Below are 20833 nucleotides of genomic sequence, written 5' to 3'. Positions count from 1 at the left end.
ATTCTCAATTCATCAAACTTTCAAACTTGTACACTTTTTAATTTATAAATTTCACAGCTGATAAATTTTCAAATTGCATCGATAACAGTTCGAAGTTAGAATGAAATTTCACATATTCAAACGCTCACCTTTGCTTTGAATACCACTCGAATACGAAAGATCACCGAAACGAAAAATGGAAATGTCACGATAGCTCGGCAACAAATCCGAAACGATCATCTATCATACGACTATAGTAACGTGCTATGTGATCCTCGGGAATAACGTAGTTTAGTGAAATTATAATCGAATTCCAGGCTGAGGCTACTCGGTTGCGTGGGCCTGGCACACGGTTGCAACAGGTGGGAGTCATTCCCAACCTGTTGCGCCTACATCGCTTCAAAAATACATTGATTCGAGCCGAGCGTACGAACGTTTGCGCTCCGCTCGAGAGTCGAACCACAAATATTTGCTCGAATGTCTTTTACGTGATTCCATCGAGAAGAATATTTTTCATAGTTGAGAATATCCATGATCTCCACTTTGAAATTAGTCGAACGATATTCCTAATGATAAATAGCGAGGGCGTTAATCGATCAAACAAGAATCGTCGATTAAATAACCTAAGAATAAATAATCATTAAAAAAAAAAATAATTATCTAAAAATGTCAAAAAACTCGATTAATTATGTATTTCCAAGAATTTAAAATGATCGATAATCGACGAAAAATTACGTTATCTGTAGATAAAAATTTTATCTAAATTTCGAAGAATTTATTCTTGTTGAACAAAGAGAGTTGTATTAGATAATAGAATGATCTGAGGTAATATCATGGGATGCACGATGTGATCTAGAAGAATGAGCCTTTTACTTTCCTGCATCCCCGGTTTCAGCCGTTAGAAATTTCTGTTATGCCAGCGATGCGACACGGCATCCGGTTGTTTCCCACCGGTTGTTGCGAAAACGCGAATAATTATTCTACGTGCGCGAGTAACATCTACTAGATACCTTTTAGTAGGAAAAAATCGAGAACCTCCTCGTTGCATTTCAATTCTCCGACGAGCTGCAACATACTAATTTATCACCACAAACCTGTATCCTCGGCGACATTTCTATAAATCTAAAACCACAAACTATTTCCCTTGCAAAGCAAGGAAAAAACTAGCCGATAGAACTACCAACTCTGACGCCAGTTTCTACTTTCAACATTGCATTTTTATTCCTGACGAATCAACATCCTTGCCATTTGCAAGCGTAGCGAAACAAATCAAGTTATATTCGTTCAAATTTCACCGCAAAATAATTTATACCTCCTTACAAAAACGTTTCAAGTATGGAATTATGTTTGAAATGATTCAAATTTCCCGCCACTTATATACATTCGAAGCAGTTCGAATTCGTTTAAATTGCATCTCTAGATATAGATTAATCCCTGGTTTATGTATTAGCTTGTTCGAAAAGTTTCTTTCGTTTTATAAGGAAATAATAGACGCACAATGTTTTTTTGTTTTATATTAGTTTATTGAATTATGCACGAGCATAATAATAGAAATATAACGAAATGGATCAATTCAATAAAATAATATAAAACAGAAATTGTTCTTCATCTATTATCACCTTATGAAACGAAAGAAACTTTTCGGACAACCTAATAGATTAGGGACTAATGCTACATAAATTATTTAACTTATATAGATTAATTTTTAAACTTAATATTCTTACTTGAATTTCTTTAATTTATTTTTTCTTATCTTCTACATTAATTTTAATACAAACTTCGAACTATTTCTCCACGTCAAGAAATACTATCTTCATCCCTGGCAAGTCATTAAATTTCATTCGATTTTGATTAAACTACTTCTATTCTGCAAGTTTTCATCGATCAGGAATAATAAAATAATGTACACCGATGAAATATGTACAACGTTTGATATTTAGAAGGTTAGAAAGGTCATACGGGATCATTTGGCTGTCATTGTCCGCGGAGAAGCGATTCGGCCGCGCCAACTTTCACTTTCAACGACGAAACGTCGCGCGATGCGATTCCATCGTGATAGTGTGATACGATTCCTTGCCTCTATGCGGTCGATTTAATTTCGCACGCCGCGCTTTCTTCCCGAGTAGGGAAGCATCCTTATACGGAAAAACCGCGCTGGTTATTCAACGTGCACGATTACACGACCGATTGTTACCATCCTCTGCTTCTGTTCCTTGTAATTGTGTAACATATGAGCGATCGTGGCTCGTACGAAAGCGAAATTCCTGCAATTTTTTACTTCCAATGTTGACAAAACTGACGTTTTATAGGTAAGCTATGGATATATACAGGGTGGTTGGTAACTGGTGTTACAAGCGGTAAGGGGGTGATTCTAGGCGAAAAAAGAAGTCGAAAATATAGAATAAACATTTTTCGTTCGAGGCTTTGTTTTCGAGAAAATCGACTTTGAATTTTCGGTCGGTACGCGTGCACTTTATCGCGTCTTGTTATAACAGATCTCACTGTAGATCATTGCCCCGCTGGAAAAATTAAAAAAAATTTTTATTCTATATTTTCGGCTTCTTTTTTCGCGTAGAAGCGTAGACGCGTTTTTCGCGTGAGATCCGTTATAACGTACCGTACGCGTACCGAGCAAAAATTCAAAGTCGATTTTCTCGAAAACAAAGCCTCGAACGAAAAATTTGTATTCTATATTTTCGACTTCTTTTTTCGCGTAGAATCATCCCCTTTCCGCTTGTACCACTAGTTACCAACCACCCTGTATATATATGTCGGTGCAAATATGTATAGAATGCACATAATGCAGAAAATATATGAATATTCAGAACAATGTGCAGGAGTGTTGAGGGGAAGAATCATTTGATCGATTACTGGTATCGATTTCGATAGAGCTTAATGGGTTTCATACTAAGTGCCATCATGATGATTAGGGGAATATCAACCCTTTGCACTCCTATGTCGAGTGTGACTCGACATCAGTTTTTATCTCAGGAGTTTCTTTGTCGAGTCCCACTCGACATTCTTTCATGTCCCACCTTATTTGCGAAAGAAAAGCAGGATTGCATCCTGGAAATTGTTTCAAGATATATCATACACTTAAAAATTACAGAATACAACAATAGTGTGAATAAAACTGGTATTTAAGTGAATTTCTTTCTTCCTTTGTTTATTTAAATTGTCTTATTTTTTAGTTAAAGTAAATTTCGAATAAAACACTTAAAAGGGTTGGCATATGCTGCTAAAGGAATTAAAATAAAATTCGCAGGTTTAGTCGGCAGTGGTGATTTCTCGATGGTGTTAGATCATTCTATAATTAATGTAATTCTATGGAGTGAAACTGCAATTATTCGAAAGAAATTTCACTTAGTACTTGATTAGGTGAATCCATTTATTTCAACTTAAATTTCTACAATATAATATATTGTATAAATTAACAGTAGAATTACCACACCAGTCAAATTGACTGGTTTTACAATTTTATTTTAAAATTCCTACTTCGTGTTATATTTTTTTCCGCAATGATGTAATGACTTTCGCACCGATAACTAAAAGAATAATATAATGAGTTTTATTTTCTTTTTTATGTATTCAAACTGAAAATAATTGTATCAAGGCTACTTAAAACAACTGGTACTTGTCAAAGTGTAAGAGGGTCCTGCAATCTGTTTATCGAGTCCCAATTAACCAGTTTCCTCGTTTCGTACAATTTGCCATACGTTTTGTGTGATACCGCGTATCATTCGATATGATGATATCAGTTATCAGGAAAATTCCGGATCGATCGCAAGATGCTAACACTAGCAATACCGCAGCAGTCGAAACGACTGGTTCTACAATATTATAAATGTGTCAGTCTTCGTTTAGGGATGATAACATGGAATTACATTACAATACATAACATGGAATTGTTTCTGTAAAAAAGTAATAAGTCAATAAATATAAAAATATTCTATTATTACGTATTTTTTAAAGACCAGTGATTTTGGCTGGTTTTCGTAGAAATAGGTTCGTCTTAACTATCGGTAGTTTTAGCGTTAAAAATATATGTAAATATAAATAGGTAGATAAATGAAATGAAAAGTGAATACTTAAAACGACACGCATATACCTAAAGTGAACACAGTTTAGGAACCAATATCAGTAAATATAAAAAAATATAGTTAAGCTTAATGGCTACGATCTTATGTATCATGCGATGTGATCAATTAACGGCATCGTTTTCATCGTAAAACATCGTAAAGCTCGATGACCATATTTGATCCTGGACAACGTTTATGGTGAGTAAAATGTCTTGCGAAATAAGGGATTGGTCGTTGCATGAGCGAAAAACATTCCAAAAACGAGTGAAAGTGCTCCGAGTACAATGTTCCATCGGGTTTTATCGTGTCGTTTGTGAATATCGACTGTATAATCGAATCGCAAACATCGTACATAATTGAGTAATCGAGTTAAGTTGCTACTCGTTGCTACCTCGTAAGATCGTTTTGGATGCGTACACGCAACCGTGAGTCCTCGGGAAATTTCATGACTCAAACGCGAACAAAATACGCAGCTATGTACACTACATTTTGATCACGTGTTCATTCGAGTAGTTTTTAAAGAATTTTCTAATTATTAATTAAATCGCGGATTTCGATGTATTTGTGGGAAATATAATATACAAAATACATAGAATATGTATAAATACATATGTGTATAAATAACATATGTATAAATACATATTTGTACAAATATATATGTATAAATACATAGAATATGTATATGTAATAATAATAATATATGTATAAATAAGTATGAATAAATATAAAATTGTTATAATATTTAGAGGTTCAAATATATCTATATGTATATGTATCTAGATTCTATTTCTTGATTTGTATAAACATTTGCAATCTACTGATAATATCAGTAAATTTATAAATTACATTTTATAAGTTACTACATAAGTAATTACATTTTATAAGTCTACTGATAATATCAGTAAATTTATAAACTACATTTTATAAGTTACTACATAAGTAATTACACTTTATATGTCTACTGATAATATCAGTAAATTTATAAACTACATTTTATAAGTTATAAATTCTTGTTACATGAAACAATTTCTACAATTGTTTAATACGTATCGATTAAAACAAACAATTTGTAATTTAGAAAATTCATCTGTAAAATTGATCAATCTTGTTACAATTATATAAAAGAATTTGTCAAGCGATAACTTGTGATCGACAATACCACTATCATTCTCTCAGCATTTTTGAAACATTTGCATAATTAAAATACCAATTACGTTGCCACAGATCTATCAAACTTTCTACAATTTTCCAAACCAAGTTTCTAATCTTAAATATCGCAATAATATTATCATATAATAAAATCATCATTTTCTTCGATTATTCACCGACTTGCAAATAATTTCAGCAAAGTTACGCGTTCGTGACGTTCGCGAGTCGAATTTTTACTTGCAATCAAGTAACTAACTGTTCACTGTTCACTGATTTGAAAGCGGTACCACGAGCAATTATCGCTAATCGCGATTAAGTAATTGCAATTAAATTGAAACAACGAGATCCAGGGTGTGCGTCACGTGCTAGCCGGTCCCATAGCGTTCTCGACGTAAAGCACGATCGAAAGTGGCACTGCTAGCATTTGTTCGTGGCGCGATTAACATTGCCAGCACGATACAAATAAGGTACCGTTGCGTTTGTTCGACGATGCATTCCACCGTCTCACGGACTGACACTGACGACCTGCATCGTCTAGAAATCGAAACGTGACAAGATTGCTCAAGTACTTTTGCCATTGCTTCAATCGGTTACTATCTCTTCTTTTGCATTCCCGTGTTTTTCTCTCTTCTTTCCTGTGGTTGTTGGTTCGATTGAAATATTAAAATTTCAAATTTGGAGGTTTGAAATTTGAAACATGGACATGTGAAATTTGAAATATTGAAGAATTCGACATGGAAATTTAAAGCTTTGAAACATTAGACATTGAAACTTGAAATTTGGTTAACTCATCGTATTTCGAGCCTACAGTGCAAATTGTATATCTTCTTAATTGTGTTTCATGCATTTTAGTGTTTTCCGATATTTCTCTTTAACAATTTAGTATACGCTTGAATATACAGGGTGGTTGGTAACTGGTGGTACAAACGGAAAGGGGGTGATTCTACGCGAAAAAAGAAGTCAAAAATATACAATACAAATTTTTCGTTCGAGGCTTTGTTTTCGAGAAAATCGACTTTGAATTTTTGCTCGGTACGCGTACGGTACGTTATAACGGATCTCACGCGAAAAACGCGTCTACGCTTCTACGCGAAAAAAGAAGCCGAAAATATAGAATAAAAATTTTTTTTAATTTTTCCAGCGGGGCAATGATCTACAGTGAGATCTGTTATAACAAAACGCGATAAAGTGCACGCGTACCCATCGAAAATTCAAAGTCGATTTTCTCGAAAACAAATCCTCGAACGAAAAATTTTTATTCTATATTTTCGACTTCTTTTTTCGCCTAGAATCACCCCCCTTCCGCTTGTACCACCAGTTACCAATCACCCTGTATAATATATAGATGAATTATTTATATATTTTGTTGCTGTTTTTTCACGTAAGAGGTTGATTAACGATGATCGATGATACATTAGAGACCACAAAAGACTATCTTATCTACGCGGTAATTAGGGCATACGTAGTAACGTTTATCAGTTTTGGAAGGTTAATTAGCCAGCAATTTTGCTCTGCCTTTTAGTTTTCGATTTTACAATGCTTTGCAAGAACCATACAACTGCTAGATAAAGTTGGCTCGTATGACAAAAAGATCAGATTGTCTTTCTTTTCTACCGTGGTTTGTATCGATTATTAAAGTGACCATTTTTGGTCAACGTTTATGTTAGATTATTAACATATTATTAACATATTATTAAGTTATTATTAACATATTATTAACATATTATTAACATATATTTAAGTTAAAAAATGTGCGGGCCACAGTAGGTCGAAAAATAGTCAATAGTCTTCTATTTCTTAGGTAATTTTTACGTTTGAACTAGAATTCACTGGTTTTCGCGTTCTTTGCGACAATTTACACAAAAGGAGAGAAACTTTATCCTAAATACAATGAAACGTCTGGAGAATAAAAAGCGTTCAAGAGACAAGGCGTTTTTCACGAGGAATAATTATAACCCTTTGTTGACCGCGATCAAAGTTGACTCACACGCTCGTGAGTCATTTCTCTCTTTCCGGGTGTAGGCCTTCCCGCGATGGCCGTTCTACTCTAAGATCCGCGACCTTATTCGACATCTGACATCACCAGCAGCCTTGCTAATTATCGACCAGCAACTATGACGGCCTTCGGTTATCTCTGGGTCAGCTGTGAGAAACGTTCGACCGATGGATCTATACAGAACCAAACGCATTCCAAATCGAATTGTCGTTGTGATCTCTTTGGTAGAGTTACGACGCACGATGATTTACAAAACGAATTAATTTTCATAGATATCGTGTTTCTGATCTACGTTTACAGACTGCGAAACATGAAAATGTTTAGCAGGGGTTGTTCGAGGATATTTTCTTCTGGATATCTGCAATTGTTCGCGACCTTCGATAGAAAAACGATGATTACGTTTTTCACTCATTGAACGTTCGCCGATCTTATCGAAGAATACTATTTCACGCGTTTATTTATCATTAGAAAATGGATAGTTGGGTCAGAGTGCGTGCTTATTGTTGGCACGTGATAAATCCTCACGCGGAAAAGACAATGTTGGGAGGCTGCGTCCTATCGTTTAGATGCTACCAATGAATAACAATGAAACAAAGGCATTGCCACGATTAGATGGCTTTTGTTCTCCTAGAAACCTACGAATAATGTTTCTTTCCTGCACGTGGGTGAAAATACGGCGAGCGAAACTGTTGGTTTTTGCGTATGATAGGACACGAATGGTTCTTGGTATTCTTTTTTACTTTTATCGTACAGAATGTTTCATTTTACTTCTCAGTTTCTTCAGTCTGATACCAAAATACTGGATTTATATTCGAGCTGCTCAAAAATCTCATGAATCTTTCAAAATAAAGAAAATAGCTTGTTGCATGTTACACGATTTGATTACTTGGATATATAGTTAGCGTTCAGCTTCTTCAGAATCAAACGAGTCATTTCTATTTTTTTCTTTTCTTTTTATTATTTAATTTGTACTTTAGAATTTGTTTAGCTGGACAATTGGTAAATTTTTCTAATTTAATTGCTAAATAACATGTGGATGGCAACCCCCAGCGGGATACCATCTTCGAATTTGACTATTTTATTTCTTTAGCGAGGTTACTGGGGTGTTTTCTTTTTAGTCTTCTTTCTATGAGAGTTAGGCTCGCTTCAGCAGCCAGCTGGTTTGAATATGTTGCCGTTCTTTCCTTGTATTTTTCTGCGTACCTGCCGATTCCTTCTTTGACCGTTGGTCATTTCTATGATCGCAAAAATTGAGATATAATCTTGTTTATAGTAAGGAGATGACATAAATATTATACTATAGATACTTCGTGATAAATTAAAAAAAATAATCTTTTTAATATCATTTTTCTCTATCTTTTCTATGGAGTTGATCATATAAAAAAGAAGATGAACAATGTGCACAATATTCCTGGTATTAGGTTGTCCGAAATGTTTCTTTCCTTTTATAAGGAACTAAAAGACGCGCAATGTTTTTCGTTTTATATTAGTCTATCGAATTATGCACGAACATAATAATAGAAATAGAACGAAATGGATCGTACCTAACTCGATAAAATAATATAAAACAAATTATTGTTCATCTATTATCACCTTATGAAACGAAAGAAACTTTTCGGACAACCCAGTATTTCTGTCTTCTTTTTTATATATTTCCTCTTCTATTTTCTAAGCGTCTATAACATTTTACAAATATTCTGGTCAATGGTTCATTAATATGTATTTGTGTACAAAGTTCGAGGGGAAAACTCACTCAAAGATATATTTCTTGCAGATATGGCACAAACAGTGCTTCAAGTGTCAGGGTTGCGGCATGATTCTGAACATGCGGACGTACAAGGGTTTCAACAAACAGCCATACTGCGAGGCGTAAGTAGCACAGAATTCTTCACTTTATATTGCGACATGATGCACGATCCTATATTTTCTAAACAGAATAATGACTAGTTCACTTAATTGCTCTTATCTATGTAATTAAAGCCAAAAGTTTATCATTTATTATAGATAGGAAATATTAAATAAACATCCTCCTTCTTGGATAATAAATTCCGATATATAGATCTATTTCTTTTTGATCTTTCGTTTAACTTTTGCTAATCCCAAACATTTCCATAAATCGCTTCTCCATTAGTTTCTCATTTAATAGATTTTCAAGCATTCGAACTCTTACTATTATCATCTTTCAAACTCCGTGTTTCATAAACTTTTGTTTGACGGAATCAAAGTTATTAATTCTTAGTTCAACTTCGTTCAACTTCTCCTTAATTGGAAATATTTATGTAAATCAGTTGTCATTGGTATCTTAAACAGACTCTCTAGGATCCAAACTCTAATGGCTCTAATTTCGTCGTGATTTATGAAAGTATTAAAGTATAACAATTGCAATGGTAAAATTTAAGGGGAATAGAGTTTACCAGACATTCGTTCAACTTTTCCCTAATTTCAAGTATTAGGTTGTCCGAAAAGTCCCTTTCGTTTTATAAGCAAATAGTAGATGCACAACATTTTGTGTTTTATATTATTTTATTGAATTACGTTTGATCCATTTTATTCTACTACTTCTACTATAAAATGGATCATACATAAGTCCATAAAATAATATAAAATAAAAAACGTTGTGCATCTATTATTTCACTTATGAAGCGAAAGAAGCTTTTCGGACAATCTAATAGTTCTGTGAACGAATTACTCTATTACACACATAATCTCGTAAACGGATTTTCAAGCATTCAAACAGTTAATTTTTATCATTTCTCGAACGTTATAAACTACATAATTCACGCCGTGACTACACCAAGCTATTAATTCTTAATGACTAACAGCTACCTCATTTTCAATTAAATCATCGGTCACACGTGTACTCAGCTTCTTCAGCGTGTAATAAACTGCGAAGCTCGTGTTTAGACGTGAAAGAAAAATGATCGGTGAGAAAGAAACATGGATTCGTAAGAAATGGCCAGTTTTCATGGTTAGATGCAGTCGAGGTGGCGAAAGCGCGCGATTCTGCGGTCAGGATAACGTATAGTTGTCGTGTTTTCTCAACGGATCCTCCTTTTATCGTGGCTCCTTTCAGCTGCCGTGTCCTTGCCACGTCCACTGCGCTGTGTCGCGTCGTTGCGACTCATGGTCTCCAATAGGGATCTGAGTGAAAGGATCCGAAAGTGTATTGAGCGAACCAGGCATCGGTACGTGGGGAAACATGCCATCTGTTCCCCTGTGTTCTGGGAAACGTCGTTCTTTAGCTTCTGATAAGGAATTAGAAATTTGGAAGGAATTTAGGTTCGTTGCAGGCGAGCGGCTTGCGGCAGGCCGGCTTCGGGCGTTCAATTTTTCTTCCAGTTCAAACGAACGTTTTGCGTTAATTTGCCACCGCTTCGTATCGCTGTTACTCCATTAGGTTGTCTGAAAAGTTTCTTTCGTTTTATGAGGAAATAATAGACGCACAATGTGTTTTTGTTTGATGTTATTGTGTCGAATTACGACACGATCCATCTTGTTCTGTTTGAGATGAACACCGGGACATTTCACAGACTTGGTTTCACGTTTGTATGAAGGTGCACTGTTGTACTCTGTATGTTAACTTTGAAAATTTAATAGAATAAAATTTTATCCCCTTTCGAGGGGAAAGATTTACATATATTATCGGTATATCAGTGTTATACATATAAAATGTCTCATCTACATTGAACAATAAATATTTATGTGCATGTTAGACTTAAGTTGTCAAAATAATATTGTAATTACTATGAGACATCAGTATGGAGAATATAATATAAGATTTAAAGTAAATGGGATAATATTTATTGAAATTGTGAAATGTTAGGTCGTTCGAAAAGTATTTTTTGTTTTATAAGGAAATAATGGATGCACGATATTTCCCGTTTTATATTATTTTATCGAATTACCTATGATCCATTTTGTTCTATCAAAATAAAGATCACAACGTTCGACAGATCAGGTTTCATGTTTGTATAAAGATGTATCGTTGTAAAAGACGTGTCTGTAAAAGAAAGACACTTTTCGGACAACCTAATAGCGTTCGTTTGCACCGGGCCTTAGAAGAAGTTGGAAATATTCAAATTGAATTCATCCATAATTAGATACACTTATTTTCGCGTTAGATTATAATCATCGTTATTATTCATATATAATCAATTGAAATAAAATTCGCGGTGAATGAACGCACCATATTTGTATAAAATTCCTTTCGATATGTTTGCAAATGTTGATCATCTGCGTTACTAAAAAAAAAAATAAGTGCAGTTACTGCTTATTTATCGTCGGTTGACACGTTGAAATTGATTTCAAGTACCACTCAATTTCGTGTCACTGACGTAGATCAGTTGGAATATACGAGGGGAAGGCCGAGGAGAAAGCGTGCGAGATTTAATGCTTTTTCGTGATAACTTCTCCACAATATGTTTTTTTAGACTCGTCCAATTGAAATATATTATCAAACAGCGATATTACCAATAAATAATATTTGAATAATCAATATCACTCGGTGTCGTTGAATTGTGTATTGAATTTTGTATTTTTCAAATATTCCACACTTACCAAATCAATAGCACTGGATTCTTCAAAATCGAACAACGTAATTCATGATCCAGGTCGATCCAGGAGACGATCGGTATGCACAGCGTTTTACCGTAAAGCAGTGACTCGCGGAGTATTCCGAGTGAGCATCTGCGATGATGAAATCCTTCGAAACGCGTATCGAATCTGCGTTTCTCCGGCGTTTTGTGTCTTTTCGCCACGTAACGGCCTGCAATTTGCACGAATACTAGGTCGTTCCGTTGCCACGGGGAAACGAAATTTCTGCAACGTCCTCGCTTGATTGCGCGCATATTGACGATACCTTGCGAGGCTTTAAGAAATCGAAGAACACGCGAACGTTACGATTTTCTCGATCATTATTTATAGATCATGGATTTCTAATACACGACCGAAGTTGAATTTTATCTTTATATTCCGTGTGAATGAAATTTGCAATTTTTATGGTTCATGGTTGGTAACTGGTGGTACAAGTGGAAAGGGGGTGATTCTACGCGAAAAAAGAAGTCGAAAATATAGAATAACAATTTTTCGTTCGAGGCTTCGTTTTCGAGAAAATCGACTTTGAATTTTGGCTCGGCACGCGTGCACTCTATCGCGTCTCGTTATAACGGATCTCACTGTAGATCGTTGTCTCGCTGGAAAAATTAAAAAAAAATGTTTTTATTCTATATTTTCGGCTTCTTTTTTCGCGTAGAAGCGTAGACGCGTTTTTCGCGTGAGATCCGTTATAACGTACCATACGCGTACCGAGCGAAAATTCAAAGTCGATTTTCTCGAAAACAAAGCCTCAAACGAAAAATTTGTATTCTATATTTTCGACTTCTTTTTTCGCGTAGAATCGCCCTCTTTCCGCTTGTACCACCAGTTGTCAACCACCCTGTATATTGTACATATACATATATACAGTCATCTGTTATTCTATAAATTTTGTTATTTTTTTAAGTTCGGTTAATAGGAATTTCAAATTTCAAATTTTCAAGTTCCAAATTTAAAGAACTTTTGTAACTGTATAATATTTCACGGTTCGTTGTTTCATTTTTTCCTCCCTCGAAGAAGGAAGTACATTTGCTCGGTGAAGAACAACTGCAACTTGCAGAAGTCACGTTATAAGAAGATAGATCTCGTTAAACCATCCGACATCTGCTTTTCGTCGGAATCTTCATCTTCATCTCCATCGTTTAAAGAACAACTGCACGTTGTCCTCGTTTGTAGAATCACCCTGTAGAAATTCGAATATCCTGCGTGCATATAATTAGTGGAACCGATATAGCAAAGTCGTAAATTAAAACACTATGTGGACATCGATTGATGCAGCCGCATACTTACGCATCTTATAAAAGTGCTTTGATTCTGTGTCGAAAACTCAGCTTCCATTATGTAGAGAATAACATACGGCTTCTACCAATTACACCAAACGTGACTATAAGGTGGAGAAGAAAAATTACGCGAATCGAACGGTTTATGAGGCGGCATCGCGTTCCTCGCTACGGCAATGACAGAGTGCATGTGTCGAGCAATGCGTGGCGAATCAGACGGTGCGATGGTCTGAATAAGCAAAGCAGAACACGTGTGAGTCGTGAGATTCATTCATTCGTCTGGCATCCTCCCGCTCGGTCCTGCTCACCCCTCACCTTCATTTCCCTTGCTCTTTATCTTCCCCCTTTCTCGCGTCTGTCCACCGTTCATTTAATTTTTATGAGCCCGTATATATGAGCAACGTACGTTGTCTGCTAGTTAGATGACCTCCTTCGCCCCAGTATTCGTTCATACAAAAAGAATATCAAAAAGAACACAATATCTTTACGCAATTTTCAATTTAAGGCTGATTATTGAAAGTGATAATTGAAATGATTCGCATAGACAAAAAAGGAGATTTCTCACAGTTACCGTTAAATACACAATTCTAATCACTTCTAATCGCTAAGGGTTTCAAGAGATTCGATTAATGAAATTTTCCACATATACACGCTATAAAACTTATCCAAATTATACTAAAAACTGATGCGAATAAAGGAATTATCTCTAAGAGATTCAGGTTCCGAGTAAAAGGAATTAACACGTCTTCCTCGATTAACAGCTTCCACGAATTGCAAAACGTGGATACAGCATGGAAAGATATCATAATGAAACTTGTATTTAATCCTTAAACAGAATCCAAGATTAGATACTAGAGAATTACATACAGCTGTTATCACGATTTTTCAATTTTCCATTGCATATCATCCTTCGTACCAATTTCATTTGTTCGCCAAAGCTGGTCCAATCCAACCATGTCTCCAGCAGATGTTTCCCACGTCGTGAAGCGCGCGAAAACAATTTGAATTAAGCGAAACGTTTCCCCTGGTTGATGTACTGTTGCTTACAAATGCGCGCGAACACTTGTTCCGGGTTCTGTCGTCGCGCGACGCGCGCAGAATTAACTACACCCGGCAAATGCCTATGGCAAAAGGTAACACGTGTTTCTTCGTGGCCGCTTTTGTTCCACCGACGCGACAGTTCCTTTCCTCGTCTTCCGTTCTCCATCGGCGTCTTTCCTCTGCGTCTTTCCTCCGCGTCTGTCGCGCCTCTCTTCGCCAACTGCTATTTTTTTTTTAATTCTGTCTTCCTCCCTTTCCTTTCGTTATCATAGTAATTGACAGGATGGCACAGGCACGTAGACGCGCTTAGTCATTATGCTGGTTGAGCGATACCTGCGTTCCTCGCTGTTTTAATTAAACGTTTCAGCAACGATGATGGCGATGCTCGATAAGGACGCGTGCGGAAACGTTAGAAATGAAAACGATCGTTGTTTCCCGCGGATGAAAGCACCTTGGATACGAAGCTATGCAACGTAATTGCCGGCAAATTGAGATTTTAATTGTCCGTAATTAATACATTTTACGTTTGCCGCATGTTCAGATGTGGAATCATTGCGGCTGGTCTTCTGCAAATCATTGTATTCTGAGATAACGGGAAGAATGTTTAGAATCGATTTACATGGATTTATATTGTTTAATAGTAGGATTGTGCGCACTGGTGGACATTGTGTTGCTAAATGTAACATCTGAATTTTGAATAACGTAGGTTCAGTTATACATGCGTGGAATTCTTTCTTGGAGAAAAACAAGAATAAAGATTGCGAGAAATTATTATATTTATAATCAAAGAATGTTGTCTCTGTTTCTTAATATCTTAGTCTTAGTGTTTATAAAAGCAGTTCAATATAAATTATCTTCTCTGACGCGAAAACAAATTTATTCGATTATCTGTATAGTTTGATTATCCGAGTAGCGTGTATTATAATTAGCTCGGATAATTAAAGTTCTACCATATTATCAAACTTGTTATTTTCATCGTTATGCAAGAGAATTTATTGACACTGATAACTTGTAACTTGTAAACTCCTGCTAGTGATACTAGCTCGATCGTACAACGTTTAGATTTTCCCTTTCTGCTGCAGATCATTTTCTACGATATTTCTAATGATTGAGAAAACTTGTGAAGTATCGGAATTTCCATAATTTATTGAGAAATTAGTCATCGTTTCCTTCCGGTGGCGTTATCCACGGTTGCCCGGTGGTCGAATGATCGCGTCTCCTCCGAATTTCAACTCTTCGTTGGGAAATGATGTCATCCTCCGGATCGTCATCGGTTCACCACGAATGAATCACTTCCCTTTGCCTCGTTCTTCTCTATTTAGAGGAGGCATGCAGCGTGGCTGCGGTTCACCTCAGAACAACTTGGCACACTCTCATAATCGTCGGTCCTTTCTCTAATTGCCAGTCATTAGTATCGTTCTGCAGTTTCTCCGATTGCTAATCTCACGTGATCACTTGAAAAACAATTAAAGAAGCTGCTGTAAGAATGAGATTTCACTTTCTAATCATTTGAATAGATCAACGCAGAATTATTCAAAATCGAATCACTTTTCGAAACGCGCTATAAAATCATAGCCAACTGATATTCGTGTTAATAAACTTTTACAACTTCTGAATGTATGGAAACTGTGAGTATGAAATATGCGTAGCTGATTGAGAATTAATGTAAATGCATACATCGTTATTTTCCATAAAATAGCGTTCTACGTTTATTATTATTCGGAATTCATTATACCATAAGTCATGGGAACGTAACATGCGTAACAGTGAGTAAAGTTGTAATGTAATTAACTATGAAGCTAAAGCAATAATTCTATGTGAATATCACATATTTAAGACTAAACATTGAGCAGTGAAACACACCTTTATTTAAATCAATATTTTAAGGAAATTTCATTTTAATTTTCTACATTCTTTTTCCTCCGTTTTGTTGGAAGCAACGACTTTAGTTTAGAACAGTACGTTGAACAAAAATGTCACGGTAGCGTAAAACGAGACACAAGGGCCGGGAATAAAATACGAACTGAGGAAGAAACTCGAGAACACACATATGTGTATATGCATAATCTGAAACAGTGGTCGTTATGCATTGCGTATGTGTAATATATTTATGTACGTAAATTACGCTCGTTACACGGTCGTACGTCTCTCTAAATCGTTCCATTATTCATTCGTTTTATTAAAATCGCTTTTAAATGTTATGTATATGATCAAGATATTTAAATGAACCGCATATTAACTTGTACAGGATGATCGTTATATTTAACCGTCTTCTCATTTCGAGTTTTGCTGCTGAATTTGAATTTGCGCATGTTTTACGTATGATAAAGTATCAGTTATGAAATAAAAAATGCGATAAGAGTTATATTATTTCTGATAGCGTCGCGTACAGATACGAATACCGCTTTTCAAGTATAAGAGTGTTTCAAGGTCAATCTTTTCTCGTTCTGAAAAGCTCACGTCAGAAGAGAGCAAAATTACATTTCAATGACGTTATTTTGAAATCTTCGTATAACGATAAAAAAGATAAACTTTAAGGTTACGATAGTAATTCGATTAACAGTTCTCTCAAGTTTTCAAATAGACAGAGTGTATTTAACATTGCTCTATCAAGATAGAACGCGAAGAATGTCGCATCAGGATAAAGAATCTGCAACACAAAGGTGTTTCAAGGTTCCAATTTTTCGCTTTTTAAAGAGAAAAGAAGTCCGGTGACGTTATCTTGAAATCTTTTCAATGATTCGCTATATTATGCCGTTTGGCTCGTCTTCCTGCGGAGATAGGACAAAATTTCGCACATTTAAAGAAAAATTCTCATAAAGGATATAACCCAACAAACACGAAGATGGTACCCCGCTGGGGGTAGCCGCCCACATGACAATCAAACAGCTAAAAAATTCTACCAAATGTCCAAATTGGACAAATTGTGAATGTGAAATATTAAATAAAAAAAAAAATTTTTTTTTAAGAAAATTCGTATGAGTCGAGTTCGTATTGAATTAACGGCTCTATGAAATTCGCAAATATATGTACTATATTCGCAATAAGGATAGAATTGTAAAAAGTGGTTTCATACTAAACTTTTAAGCTCTATACTCCGCACGTGAGAAATTCGCATCGCCGAAGAAAAAATGCCGGAAGTATTGGCGTCGTTAAATCGCGTGGCCTCAACTCGGAGTAATTTAACAGCTAAGAGTAAAAGGGGTGGCCAGCGTAGCGTGACCCGACTGCGTGGCTACGGTGAACCGACCTTGTCCCACAATGCACCTTTAAACCCCACCATAGTTGAGACAACTCGGCCTAAGTGTAATTTTACAACCCTGTATCAGACAAGCTTTCTTGTCGCGTTACTTGCAACAGACTGCACTTCGTACGACGCGAATAACGCTTATGGGAAGTAATTATGTTTTTCATTTTTAACCTGTTAATTGGATCGCTTCTTAAGTAGCAACTTTCACTATTCGGAAATGAGTAATTAATGGACTGCGGATGTCTAGACAAACCGTTTTTTTTCTAACTTTTAATTTTTCTTAATTAGACCATTTTTTTTTAGACTAGGAACTACTAAAATTACGAAATCAGTAGATTGTAAATTTGATTAGTAGGTTGAGAATATTTATGCAAATTCTTATTTTTCAGAATTTTGTTGAGTTTTCTTACATTTGGGATTGTTGTATAGATAGAAGTTTGTTTTAGTCCTTGAATATTATTTTTCGAAATCAGGGGCTTTGTTACGAAAAGAGATTATATATATAATTTCTTATATAATGTTATATATAATATTATATATGTTTACATCTTTGTATTTCCACCTCACAGCCTTGAAAAGGATTTCGTTTACAGTCTCTACAATGTCGATCTACTTAATCTATACCTATACCTGTACCTATACCTATAATTTTACGTGTTCTGCTTGGTCTAGTTTCTTACCTTTGCTTTCAAAGAGAAGATTATAAACAGACAGATACTTGGGTAAATTTAATATTTTTATATTTTATCAATTTTATATTTTTATGAACATACTCGGAGAAATTTGAAATTAAATCTCTTCTACTAAATATTATAATTTTTCATCTGTACTCTTTACACCCTTACATATTTAAATCTCCCGTATATAAATGCATAAATATTCGCGATCTATTAATTAATAAAGTTAAACCAGTTTCAATTATCAATTTTAATTCTTGCGAATATAGATACAATTTATTTTACATATACAAATACGCAGAAACGAAACCATGATTAAAATATAAAAACTTTAAAATATGGAAACATCTGTATTCATCTGTATTCTTTACACCCTTACATATTTACATCTCCCGTATATAAATGCATAAACATTCGCAATCTATTAATTAATAAAGCTAAACCAGTTTCAATTATCAATTTTAATTCTTGCGAATATAGATACAATTTATTTTACATATACAAATATACAGGAACGAAACCATGATTAAAATATAAAAACTTTAAAATATGGAAACATCTGTATTCATCTGTATTCTTTACACCCTCACATATTTAAATCTCCCGTATATAAATGCATAAATATTCGCGATCTATTAATTAATAAAGTTAAGCCAGTTTCAATTATCAATTTTAATTCTTGCGAATATAGATACAATTTATTTCACATATATAAATATACAGAAACGAAACCATGATTAAAATATAAAAACTTTAAAATATGAAAACATCTGTATTCATCTGTATTCTTTACACCCTTACATATTTACATCTCCCGTATATAAATGCATAAATATTCGGGATCTATTAATTAATAAAGCTAAACCAGTTTCAATTATCAATTTTAATTCTTGCGAATATAGATACAATTTATTTTACACATACAAATATACAGAAACGAAACCACGACTAAAATATAAAAACTTTAAAATATGGAAACATCTGTATTCATCTGTATTCTTTACACCCTTACATATTTAAATCTCCCGTATATAAATGCATAAATATTCGCGATCTATTAATTAATAAAGCTAAACCAGTTTCAATTATCAATTTTAATTCTTGCGAATATAGATACAATTTATTTTACATATACAAATACGCAGAAACGAAACCACGATTAAAATATAAAAACTTTTTATATGAAGAAATCACAAGGTCGAGAAGATCTGTGATCCGGAGAACGAATTAACTCGTCTGCTCCGAGTTAATAGGTTAACCGAAGCATCTCAGCTCGAAACTCAATCGTCGTTCGATCGATCGAGTTCTTTGATACGCGACATTTCAATTCGTTCACAGTGGCACGCTGTCTCTCCTCGTCGATATCTTTACGGGCTCGAGAGGGACACAAGCCCGAAGAAGAAAAAGTGGGAATCTCGTTTCGGCCTTCGTTGGAATTCGAGTAATGCGGTCGAAGTAAGGCTTCGTTCGGTCTCTGTGCCGACACTGCTAGGCAGGCTACTTCCGAAGCCATTCTCGCGATTCCTGCCAGCGGTTACGGAATCCAATAAGACCAGTCTCGGAAAATTTCTCCCCAACGAGACGTCATTGGAAAAAGGAGACCTTGTGGTTGTATACTGCAGGACCGGTATACCTGTCCATGCCACGATCGCCTGCAGTTACACGATTCTTTGCATTCGACTGCTCTTATTGCATGTACTTCGCATTAATTATTTCTTAACTTTCTTACGCGTTATTCGTGGGATAAACACTGGTCGAGGATCTATTAATTTTCTATGGTTGACAGGATTCGATTTTTAGAAAGGATATTTTTCGAAGGTTTTATTAGGGAGTAAAGTAGTCGAGGATATGTAATTATTGATTATAAATTCACAGTGAATTTTCAATTCTTGAATAGTGAAAGACAGTTATCGTTGTTTTCGTTTCTATTTATTTTTCGGGAAAAAGCACTTAGCTTACATATTTCTGACTCTCACTCATTCCCATACTTTATATAGAGCAGCAATCATATCCAAATAGGCACACCCATTCATGCTTTCATCTTATCATTCATTTTATATCTAATAATAAAAGCTTAAATATACCTATATATCTTTCTTTTAGTTTATATCCACTATCCTATATTAATCTATACACTCTCACATGTCTACCTTTGGCTTAGTTCCGTATCTATGTTCTTAGGCTAAAGTCTAACATATAGCAATCGCCTCTGGCTGTCTTCTTTTTCTCTCTTCCTCGGATTCTGCCTTTCCCGCTGTTCTTACATATTTATTAATTTTTATCATTTCATTTATTATAAACCGTTGAAAATATTCCATTCGTCCGCACCTGCCCTCAGTCTTTCTTTCCACTGAATCTGATAGCCCGAAAAATTTGTATCCTTGTTCAAGATTTCCGTAACGTTTCAGAAAATCGTTTTGTCTGTACCTTTACTTCCATTCAGCGCTGTTTCTGCTCCATCGCTTTGTTGAAATCCTGGAACCGTCTATTAGACGAGCTTCCTTTTCCTCTATCAGTCCATTTTATCCATTTTCCACTCACCCATAGTGACGATTATAATTGTCAATGGCAATAACTCAAAAGATCATCAATTGGAAGTTTGGCATATTAGAAAAACATCACGAAACTTATAATTTATTTTGTTCGAATTTATAAAAATGAAAATGCCGCAGTTGCGTTTACGTAAGAATATTTATATAACCGAATTGAGGCAACATGTGCGTCAGTAATAGTAAATATATCAAGGATTGGAATTTTACTTGTCTTGCGAGAACAAGAAAATATTATAA

At 35.0% G+C, this 20833-nt stretch overlaps 1 protein-coding gene across 2 annotated transcripts in view; it reads left to right on the top strand.

Moving 5' to 3' along the window:
- Nucleotides 1-20833, top strand: part of LOC117235810 (LIM and SH3 domain protein Lasp) — a 41589-nt gene that overhangs the window by 5222 nt on the left and 15534 nt on the right. For both annotated transcript variants that reach the window (XM_033498169.1, XM_033498168.1), the window contains exon 2: nt 8978-9072. In XM_033498169.1, coding sequence (XP_033354060.1) covers nt 8978-9072 — 95 coding nt within the window. The remainder of the gene's footprint in view (nt 1-8977; nt 9073-20833) is intronic.

The sequence above is a fragment of the Bombus vosnesenskii genome, unplaced genomic scaffold (assembly GCF_011952255.1).
Source record: "Bombus vosnesenskii isolate JDL3184/JDL3185 unplaced genomic scaffold, Bvos_JDL3184-5_v1.1 scf7180000013320, whole genome shotgun sequence".
Lineage (NCBI taxonomy): Eukaryota > Metazoa > Arthropoda > Insecta > Hymenoptera > Apidae > Bombus > Bombus vosnesenskii.
This window is presented reverse-complemented; position numbering and strand designations above follow the sequence as displayed.